Source organism: Mus caroli, chromosome 12 (assembly GCF_900094665.2).
Source record: "Mus caroli chromosome 12, CAROLI_EIJ_v1.1, whole genome shotgun sequence".
Classification (NCBI taxonomy): Eukaryota; Metazoa; Chordata; class Mammalia; order Rodentia; family Muridae; genus Mus; species Mus caroli.
The window spans coordinates 96505192-96516627 of record NC_034581.1 but is presented as its reverse complement, the minus strand read 5'-3'; the positions used below and the strand labels follow the sequence as shown (position 1 = coordinate 96516627).

Here is an 11436-nt window from a genome sequence, read left to right as displayed (position 1 = left end):
TGTGATGGGTGTGTTGGTGTGGAGGGTGTGTTGGCGTGGAGGGTGTGTTGGCGTGGAGGGTGTGTTGGTGTGGAGGGTGTGTTGGTGTGATGGGTGTGTTGGTGTGATGGGTGTGTTGGTGTGATGGGTGTGTTGGTGTGGAGGGTGTGTTGGTGTGATGGGTGTGTTGGTGTGGAGGGTGTGTTGGTGTGATGGGTGTGTTGGTGTGGTGGGTGTGTTGGTGTGGAGGCTGTGTTGGTGTGGAGGCTGTGTTGGTGTGGAGGGCTGAGAAGGTAGAAGTTTAAATGATTTGCTGGATGGGGAAATGGAATCACAGCAGTTTGTAAACTGTAAATACCAAAACAGCAAAGGAGATGGGCTGAGGCGGGGTCATCCTGTTGCCATGGCAGCATGCCATCCTTATTACACTGGAGAGCAGCATAGTTGGGTTATCTCCTCTCAGTCCCCCAAATAATCTTGTCATGTTTTAAGTAAGCTGACAGTTTTGTGTTAGGGTGCATTCTTGTTTACTCATGGCTACAGACTGGACAGAGTTGAAGTGTTTCTTGTAGGGGCAATGGATTCTCAGCTCAGCCCCACTACTGCTGTATAGGCTTGGGAGTCCAGCGCTTCAGATCTTAAGTCTTGCAAGGGATGCTGAAATTGGGATTTTTTTTTTTTTAGATTTATTTATTTATTATATGTAAGCACACTGTAGCTGTCTTCAGACACCTCAGAAGAGGGCATCAGATCTTATTGCAGATGGTTTGTGAGCCACCATGTGGTTGCTGGGATTTGAACTCAGAACCTCTGGAAGAGCAGTCAGTGCTCTTAACTGCTGAGCCATCTCTCCAGCCCCTGGGTTTTAATTTGCTAGATCATGGCTTTCTTTCAGGTAGAACTTTGTAAGAGCTGTGTGTGTGCAGAACAGGGCACTTCTTGGGACATCGTGCCTGAGGATTTGCACTAGGAAGCTTTCAGAAGTGAGGCTGATGCTGAGGTCCAGAAAGCCTTTTGCTCTTAGAGGATTTCACATGGAATTAATATTTACTAAGTGGGAAAAGTATTATAGGTTCCTTTTCAGAAATAAAATTGCAGCCCTATCTTTTGGGATATGTCTTGTCTATGCAAAATGTTTAAGAAATATATACTATATAAGGATGCTTTTAGAACTTTCTGTATGGAACTGTAAGTGATCTGAATTGATAACAAAGGGTAGAAAGGGAAAGCATAGTTGATTTGCTGGCATTAAAACAGTATTTATATGTGGTGCTGGTGAGAAGGCTCCGTTAGTAAAGTGCTTACCGTCTGAGCGTGAGGGCGTGAGTTTATTGGCTCTCCTATAACGTCAGTGCTGGAGAGGATAGACAGAAGGACCCCTGAGTCCTGGTGGCCAGCCAGTACAGGGGAGTCAGTGAATCTGAGGGTCAGTGGGAGACTGAGAAAATAAGGAGTTAAGTAATTGCAAAGGACATCCAACAATGGCCTCTGGCTGTCACACACATGCATATGCATATACACCTATATGCCTGTTTCCCCCTTGCCATGCATACGCATGAACACTTACATACACATATAAAAGTGTATAACTATATAAAATTTCTTGGGCTGGTCCAGTGATAGAATAGTTGATTCTCACTAGGTTCAAACCCCAGAGCTGAAAAATCTCAGTATTTCCCTGCTCCTTCACCTTTCCTTTCCATTCCCTTCCCTCTGTCTCTGTCTTCTTTCAAGTGTGCATAGAGATTCCAATTAACTATGTAAGTAATACAGAAAGTCTCTTTTATTTTCATCACAAATTATCATGTTGTAGCATTCATATTAATGATATTGTACTATATTATTGAAATAAATTCATTTCCAACAAATAGGATTTTAAGTGTTACTTTAGGGGCTGGGGACATATCTCAGTTGGTAGAATACTTGTATACCATCCACACAAGCCCCAGAGTTTAATTCTCAGCACTGAATAGAGCAAGCATAGAGGGATGTGTATGTAATCTCAGCCCCAGGAGACATAGGCAAGAGGGCTGGAAGGTCAAAGTCATCTCGGCCTGCAAAGCAAATTGAGGGTCAGCCTGGACTACATGAAACCCTGTTCAAAAAAAAAAAAAAGAGAGAAGAAATTAATTAATTTACTCAGCAATTAATTATGACTAGACAAAAGACAACAAACAAAAAACACCCATTCACTGTGTACTCTAGACCTTAAAATCCTACCCTTCATAGGGTTGAAGACAAAATGGTTTTGTTACTTCAAGTTGTAAATAGATATGATAGTCTTTTGAAAAAACATTTAGCGTTAAAAGTTGTTTTTGTAATAAAAGGACTGTTTGGAGGCCTGGAAAGCTGACTCAACAGGTAAAGAGCTTGTCGTGTACTACGTGGATGCCAAGAGGCAGGGATTCCAGTGCTTTGGAGGCAGGCAAGGGATTCCTACAGCAAGCTGTACAGTTAGACTAGCCAAATAAGTGAGCTCTTGGTTCAGAGTGAGAGGCCCGGATGCAGAGAAGGAGAGGAGAGCAGTCAAAGAAGAAACTTGATGTCTATCTCTGGCCTACACACACACACACACACACACACACACACACACACGGCGGGGGTGGGGGGCATCTACTTTCTAGCTTTTACCTGGGTTATAGTTAAAGAAGCTGTATTATATTAAGTTTAAAATTGTATAAAGTTCAAATTTCTTCTGGGGACTGGAGAGGCGGCTCGCTGGCTAAGAGCGTGCACTGCTTTTGCAGAGGATCCAGGTTTGGTTCCCACACCCACACCCACACCCACACAACCACCTGTAGTTGTAGCTCCAGGTCCTGGGACCTCTCCTGGCTTCCTGGGCACTTGTGCTCCTGTGCACTGTGACGGGTAGTTTCCCGTCTGCTTGACGAAAGCTAAGTTACCTGGGAAAGGGGAACCTCAATTGAGGAAAAGGCCCTTGACCCAGTTGGCCTGTGGACCAGCTTTTAGTGCATTTTCTTGTTGATGTGGGAAGTACTCCCCAGGGCTAAGGTACTGTATGCCATAAGATAGCAGCTGCGGAAGCCATAGGAGACAGCCGGTGAGCAACATTCCTCCATGGCTGCTTCTTCATTTCCTCCTTTCAGTTTCTGCCCTGGCTTTCCTCAGTGATGGACTGTGCTATGAAACTACAAGCTGAAGTAAACTCTGTCCTCCCGAGTTGTTTATGGTCATGGTGTTTTCTCACAGTAACAGAAACCTTAACTAAGGCATATATTTACCCACACATAGCCACATATTGAAAAATCAAATATTTTTAAAAACTACAGATTATTAAGATCTCACATCCAATTTATTTATTGACATTTATACAGACAAGTGAAATTGTCTTCCAGACATTTTTTTCTTTCGTCCATTCAGTCCTTTACATTGGCTCTTAAAAAAATGAGAAAAACGCAAAATAAGGGAGAAAATTACAAAGTATGGATATCAATCAAAATGATATGTATAGTTGCTGTTGATTGGAGCAAAATTTTAATTGCTATTTTAAGAAATCAGATGAGGGGTTGGAGAGATGGCTCAGAGATTAAGAGCACTGGCTGCTCTTCCAGAGGTCCTGAGTTCAATTCTCAGCAGCCACATGGTGGCTCACAACCATCCATAATGAGATCTGACACCCTTTTCTGATGCATCTGAAGTCAGCTACAGTGTACTTACGTATAATAATAAATGAATCTTTGGGCCGAGCGGAGTTGACTGGAGTGAGCAGAGGTCCTAAAAATTCAATCGCCAACAATCACATGAAGGCTCACAACCATCTGTACAGCTATAGTGTACTCACATACATAAAATAAATAAATCTTTAAAAAAGAAGACAAAAGGAAGGAAGAGGGCTGGAGAGATGGCTTTGCGGTTAAGAGCACTGACTGCTTTTCCAAAGGTCCTGAGTTCAAATCCCAGCAGCTACATAGTGGCTCACAACCTCCGTTACAAGATCTGACGCCCTTTTCTGGGGTGTCTGAAGACAGCTATAGCGTACTTACATATAATAAATAAATAAGTCTTTAAAAAGAGAGAGAGAGAGAGAGGGAGGGAGGGAGGGAGGGAGGAAGGAAGGAAGGAAGGAAGGAAGGAAGGAAGGAAGGAAGGAAGGAAGGAAGGAAGGAAGGAAAGAGGGCCTGGCAGTGGGAGCCTGGTTCATCTCTGGGGTTCCTGGGTCTCTCTGGTCTTCACTGTTATCTCATTCATCTGAATGGAGTAGACCAGGTCATAGACGCTTAGTCTTGAGATAACAGATAAATATAAGAGCTCTGATACGCTGTGAGGTGTTCTCTGAAGACGGTATCATACACTGTCATTAATCACAAGTAAATGAAAAGTTCCCATGTGCTGACTTGTTACACATTCGATTTTGATTCTGAAACCATGGCGTCATCTCTGGGTACTTGAGAGCTCTGTGGTGGAAGATTTACGGGGTCACGCACGCACGCACGCACTTAGAGTTATGCTTTCTCCAGATTAGACTCAGTCTCAGCTGATTCATTGCTTAAGTTGACAGTGCTCCCCAGCCCTAGCTTGCATTTCTAAAGAAGTATTTGGGTGTGTGTGATTATTCACAGCACTGTTATACTTGGACTAGAACCCATTTCTGAATAAGAATACTTTGCCTGCCCATATAAATATAGTTCTGATTTCAAATTGTGGTTTGAGTTCAGTTTTTGTAGAGAAATAGTCAGGATTTCTGAGGGGAAGAGAGTGAGTGTTGCTGGAGAAAGAGATGAGTCTCAAGGGACTTTAGAATGGGTGTGTGACTTCCTTTTCTTCTGAGCTCTCAAAATTAATCCATTCCTTCCCATGCTCTCCTCTCTGTCCTTTTATTTCTCCTTTTTCTGCTCAAATGTACATTTACGCACATGGGTCTGAAGCAGCCCTGTGTATTCCATGGTCATTAGGTCAGGACCAACAGTGAGTTTTAAACTTTGGCTTTAAGGGTGCTTTGGCTTTCTGACTTACATTATTAAAATATCTTTTATCAGAACCTTTGTCTTATGAGTTTTACTCTGAAGATATTTATTTAGTATGCAGGCCTTTGTTTGGTTGGTATTCTTTGAGATGAGGCCTTACTATGTTGCCCAAGCTGGCTTTAGAGTCTCAGCTCAGCTGATGATCCTTCTGCCTTGGCCTCCTCAGCAGCAGGGACCGCAGGTGCAAACCACAATGCCCAGCTTGTTTATAAAACAATTTTTTATCAGTTGTTATTCTGTGTACATATGATGTGCACTGGGCCGTACATACAGGTTGTGGTGCACATAGAGCTCAGAAGACAATTTTCTAGTCAATTCTCTCCTTCTACCTTTTTTGTGGATTCCAGAGATAAAACCCAGGTCACCAGGCTCACAGAGCAGCACTTTCCCTGCTAAACGGTTGCCTGGCTTAGCAGCTCACTTTTTGTTTTTCTAGTTTGTTTTAAAAAGAGAGAGTGTAATGTAGATTACTATATGGTTCATGTGGTAGGGAATACTGTCCAATACAAATAAGCTGTGCGTCTTGTGCAGTTCTCTCTCCCCTTCCCTTTTCTCTTTTGAGAAAGCTTAGGCTTGCTGGCTTTGAGATACACACACACACACACACACACACGCACACGCACACGCACACGCACGCGCACGCGCATGCACACACATACACACACATACACACACACACACACATACACACACACACACACATATATATATATATATATATATATATATATATATATATATAATATCAAAATGAAATTGTCTTTCAAGCACACACACACAGCTCAGGGTGGCCTCCAATTAGGAATTCTTCTGTCCTGGGCTACTAAATGCTTAGATTTTAAGCATGTACTAACCACCATGGTTGATGTAAGTTTTTGTTTTATGCCTACATCGAAATAGCAATAAATAAATAAACAAACAAACAAATAAATTGGAGCTGGTTCAGCAGTTGCTCTTCCAGAGGATCTGTGTTTGATTCCCAGCGCCCACATGGCGGCTCACAACTGTCTCTTAGCTCTAGTCTCTATGCATGCAGGTAAAATACCCAAACACATAAAATAAAGGCAAAATCTTAAAAAGATTATTATTTTTATGTGTGTGTCTACATGGCTTTATGTGCACCACGTGTACATGTCTCATGTCTGTGAGGGCATCAGATCCCCTGAACCTAGAGTTCCATGTGGTTATAAGACACCATATGGGCTCTGGGGACCAAACCTAGCTCCTCTACAAGAGGAGAAAGTACTGGGCCCCATGCAATTAATTTTAATAATTTATTTAAAATAATATATGTAAGCACTTAGTAGTCCAGGACAGAAGAATTCCTAATTTGAGGCTACTCTGAGCTCTGTGTGTGTGTGTTTGTGTGTGTGTGTGTGTGTATCAAAGCCAGCAAATTATTATCATTTGGAATATAATCACATTTTAGAACGAGAAGGTAGCAGGCCTAGATATGAGGGGAGTTCGTAAGAGTGCAAGAATGAAGATCTGAGTTTGGACCCCAGCACCATGTAAACAGGCCACATGGTTACACTCATTCCCATAACCCCAACACTATAGGGATCTCCAGGGAGCCTCCAGTGAGACTCTTGTCTCAAGGGACTAAGAGAGTGATACTCTCCTCTGGCCTCTATGTGAGCACACAGGCACCTGTAGCTGCTATTCTGTGATTCCTGCTTCAGCTCGCAGATTTGGTGTTTTTCCAGTGGCCAAGAGTTCTGTTGGATCTAGAATGTAGTACTAAGGAAAGGCCCAAATAATGACACATGCCCACAGCATAAAGGATTTGAAGAATCCAGGATAAAATGCTCTTTATTGAGCCAGACTTCAGTAATACTCCTCCCACCCTTGCCTTTATGTCCAATTTTAAATTCCTTATTTGAAAAGCAGGAAAGGAAAAATTTATAGGAGATTTTCCAAACACAAACTCGGTTTTCATAATATGATTATGGCAACCATCTCTATTTTGGTAAAGCTAGCCTATAATATGAGTAGCATTTTGTAATTTAGAATTTTACAGTTTACAGAAGCACAAGTCACTGCAAACCTTTAATGTGGATGCTTTCTGTTTGCACTCAGTGCTGTAAATCAGCACTATAGTCATCGTATGGGGCAGAAGGAAGACAGGACAGACCCTGACCCTACTGTGTCTCAGGACAGTGTGCAAGGGGGTGAGTGAGGGACTTCAGATTGAAGAGTGGGTATGAGTCAGAGTAGCCAGCACTGGTGAATAAGGGAATGCTCTCCATCAGTGGGAAGGGACATGCAGAATGCTCTCCATCAGTGGGAGGGGACATGCAGAATTTTGTAGGAGTCAGAAAATACGCCAGACATTGACGGTCAGTTAACTCTTCAAAAGCGTCCTGAAAGGATAGCACCGGAATCGTGTAATGCTGGAGCAGGCGTTTCCCATGACGAGAACTCTGGTAGACATCAGGTTAGACATCTGTCTCATACCAGGCACAAAAATGAGCTCAATAAGGATCATGGTCCTAAATTTTATATTCAAAGCTATAAAATACTTAGAAGATATGGGAGTAAATCTTTACAGTACTGGGCAAACCCAACAAAAAGTAAATTAGACTTCATCAAAATTTCAAATGCTAATGTTTCAAGAGATGGGAAAGAGAAATGACACAGAGAATGGAGAAGTCCCTGGTGAGGGGCTCCCTAGCCATTCCCAGTCAGGAAGGAGCCCGTGTGTTAGCCCTATCCTTACATGCAATCTCCTTTTTGGTTGTCCTTAAAATCATTAAGCACCTCTTTCAGCTCAGGCTATCTACTTCTAAGCAAAAGGTAGACTGTTGGAAGGAGAAGTTCTTTAGCCAAGGGGCCTGATCCTTTGGCGTGATTGGCTTGTGAACAGGGCGTCTCCAAGTTTAATTTACACTTTACCTATAAAAATCACCTGGATTCCAACTATTTTACAGGTTTTGTTTATTTTAAAGTACAAATTTAGAAAATTTCTAAACATCCTTTTAAGTCAGCCAGCAGCACTGTACCCTGATTGCACATGAGAGCCATGCTCTTCATTGTGCTTTGCAGTTTCCCTTCTGAAGAGTCCTTTGCCCTGTCAGCTGAGCTCAGCCAAGGTGTTAAGATTCTTAGATACTCTTTGGCGCACCAACAGCAGAGCCCAGCCAGGAAAATGGGGCAAGGGAAATCTAAAGTTGTCCTTTCCGTTCCCTCCCATTAAGAGGGTTGATCTGGAAACACATTGTGCAAGAACAGACAGTTTGCTCTTTAAGCGTCTGTAAGGAACTGATCACGTGCTAGGGGGCGGACCATGCAGAATACTGCCTCCTTTGCCTCCTAGGTACTTTCTGTAATAGCGGTCCAGGTTCCCTGAACCAAAGAAAAGGTGGCAGCGCCTGGCCGTTGTCCAGTAGAACAGGGCATGCATTCACATTTGTGAGTAAGTCTCGCTGTGCATTTATCCACGCTGGTCAGTTAACGCTGTTTTTAATCCACTTCCTCTTTGAACAGATGAGCTCCACCAAGAGATGCTGGATGACGCGCAGAAGAAACTGATGAGCTTGGTCAACAGCACAGAAGGGAAAGTGGACAAGTAAGCGGAGCCTCCTGGCTTCCCCATTTGTTTCATAGGAGCTGCTGTCATAGACGCGCCTCGCTAGAGTAGATGTTTCCACTTGACTGCAGTTCAAGAGCCTTTCCTTTCTTATACAGGGAGGTGGAGGTAGTTTCGATGACAGTCAATGGAATAACTTACCTTCTTTTATTTTTAAAGTCTGTTTCCCAACTTTCTTTTCTCAAAATCATATGCAAGAATTTAAAAAAGGATCACTTCTATATGAAATACTTAGAAAATAAAAGGTTTATTATTAATATTTTCCTCTATTCACTACCCTTAGGTAAATATATCTAACATGTTTAAATGTAGATCTGAAACCTGGTTATTTATATAATAATATCTGATGTAATATTTTTAAATCTAAAATATTATTTAAATTTTTTAATAAATATGGTTGGGGATGTATAACATCTGTCTCCATTGTTGTGCCTCTCAGTGAGACTCACCTCCTGAGGGGTTGAGAATTACTCCTGCAGTTGAGAGTGGGGCTAAAACGCGTAGCTTAATAAGGGGGGCCTAATACTTAGTCCTTTTTTATACGTATGCATTTTAAGTTGTCTAAAATATTCCTAATTAGACTTATTTAAAGAGCTACTTTAAAGTATCTTATTATTCAGTCTTTATACTTAAGTATCTCATTGTTTAAATATAAGAAAATGTTTATTTGTTTAGTGTTTAGGTATGGTTGTAGTAGAGTGGCCATGTTAGGTTGACCTCAGCTGTCTCTACCATGATTTTCCTAGAGTCCTCATGAGAAACCTCTTCATCGGTCATTTCCACACACCTAAACACCAGCGTCACGAAGTCCTTCGGCTCATGGGGAGCATCCTGGGTGTTAAAAGGGAGGAGATGGAGCAGGTGATGAGGCAGTGAAGCACTCGAAGCCACCTTTCCTCTGTCCACCCCCACCTCTTTCCTTGAAGTTTGCTTGCTCTGTGGTACTCTCTTCCCTCCCTCTCTCCATCTCTGTCTCTGTTTTCACTGGGGATGGAATCTAGCTTTTCTCTCACATGTTAGGTGAGTGCTCCACTACTGAGCTACATCCTGGTTTTCATTCTAAATGTTTAATTACATTTATAATATAGGGCATCATGGAAAATAATTTCTTTTTGCTGCATATATAACTTGGGTTTAATACAGTTTTCTTTTTTTTTTTAATTAGGTATTTATTTCATTTACATTTCCAATGCTATCCCAAAAGTCAGTTTTCTTAATCAAAGAGGTGCTTTTGTTCCATTTGTATGGTGTTAGTTTAAGTATTTTACAACTTATAAACCAGTTGTTTTATCAGATGATTGACATTTTTTGAGATATGACCATGTCCAGAACATTTACTTCAGATTGTGTTTGGGGTGGCATTTGGTTTTCTCTGTAACCCATCGGTCTAGGAAACACCTACTTTTCTCTGAAGTCCCAGTAGTGGACTCTTATTTTCTTGTCTTGTATTGATAGTATTGTTCTATTTTAAAATGTCCTTACAGATGTTTGCAGAAGATCAAGGAGGTGTTACTCGGTGGATGACTGGATGGCTGGGAGGAGGATCGAAAAGTGTGCCCAATACACCTTTGAGACCAAATCAGCAGTCTGTGTTCAATAGTGTAAGACCCAGTTTTATTCCTGCTGAACATGAATGATAAAGTGATTGCACACCACACTCGTTTGCATAGTATCAGATTTCTCCTGTATCATTTTAATACAACCCCAGTAATATTCCAAAATATTTTCTCTTAGTCTTTTTCAGAACTCTTTGTTAAATTTTTGGAAACAGAATCTCATCCATCTGTCCCACCTCCAAAGCTGTCAGTCCTTGGCCTGAAGCCTCTAGATTCTCCAGGAAGAAGGAAAGCTGACACAGGCATACCCGAAAGTTTTAGAGGTAAAATTAGGGACATGGTTATCCCTCAGTGGTAAAAATCAAATGCTTAACTTAAGATTTGTTACTCATGTTAGTGACAAAGTTTTCAGTGTTTTGAAATTGTAATACTGCTCCTAAAATTCTAATGTTGTTAAATTTGGGCCTTATATGTTTTTGTAGTTTATTGTTTATTTGTTTAATTAAGGCAAACAGTATGAAATATTTTCATTTTTATGTAGGTCTAATTCCCAGAGTCTTCATGAGAAATCTTTCACTGGCCATTTCCACACACCCTTAAGTCATCTATACATTATAGTATATTTATACATACTATAGTATATTTAGAGATACTGAGGTATATTTATAGACATTGTGGTAACCAGTGATTTTATTTGCGATTTTAATTATCAGCATAAGTCACTTTGAACTGCTCTTTTAGAAATGGTAGTGAGCTAGTTACATCTTTGCTTTGTCCCCTGTTTTCATTTCTCTCTGATGGTATTGCTTATTCAAGTTACAAGCATAATGTATAGTCGGAAAATGATTTTCATCTTTGGTTATTCAATAACCAAACTTTGCCACATACATAATATACATAATGTTGGTTTAGTTAAACTGACGTGAACATCTAAGAATGTGGCATGCACCTTTGCATGTAGAAAGTCTGTCTAGAAGGAAATAATTGGTGGTTACATGTGTGTAACTTTGATCACACTGGGTTGTAATGGTCTTATTTATTTTATATTGATGATATTGGCATATAGTAACATTTCTTGAATTGAAAGTTAATTACCCACTAGACTATAAACCAATTTCTTTTTCCTAATAATTTACGTATTTTAGTATAGACTTAAGGAACATATCATATGCTTCCTAGTTCATATCATACATTATAGTTAAATTTAGATAAAATATTACAGAATTTCTCTTCTAGAATTTTTAAAACTCAGTCCCTCCCTCCCTTCCTCCTCTCTCTCTCTCTCTCTCTCTCTCTCTCTCTCTCTCTCTCTCTCTCCTCTCCATCT

The 11436-nt window shown here is 40.9% G+C and overlaps 1 protein-coding gene across 2 annotated transcripts in view; it reads left to right on the top strand.

Annotated features, from left to right (window-relative positions):
• Trip11 (thyroid hormone receptor interactor 11) overlaps window positions 1-11436 on the top strand; it is a 68888-nt gene that overhangs the window by 54953 nt on the left and 2499 nt on the right. For both annotated transcript variants that reach the window (XM_021178679.1, XM_021178681.2), the window contains exons 17-20: window positions 8451-8532; window positions 9300-9414; window positions 10038-10154; window positions 10288-10432. In XM_021178679.1, the coding sequence (XP_021034338.1) occupies window positions 8451-8532; window positions 9300-9414; window positions 10038-10154; window positions 10288-10432 (459 nt within the window). The remainder of the gene's footprint in view (window positions 1-8450; window positions 8533-9299; window positions 9415-10037; window positions 10155-10287; window positions 10433-11436) is intronic.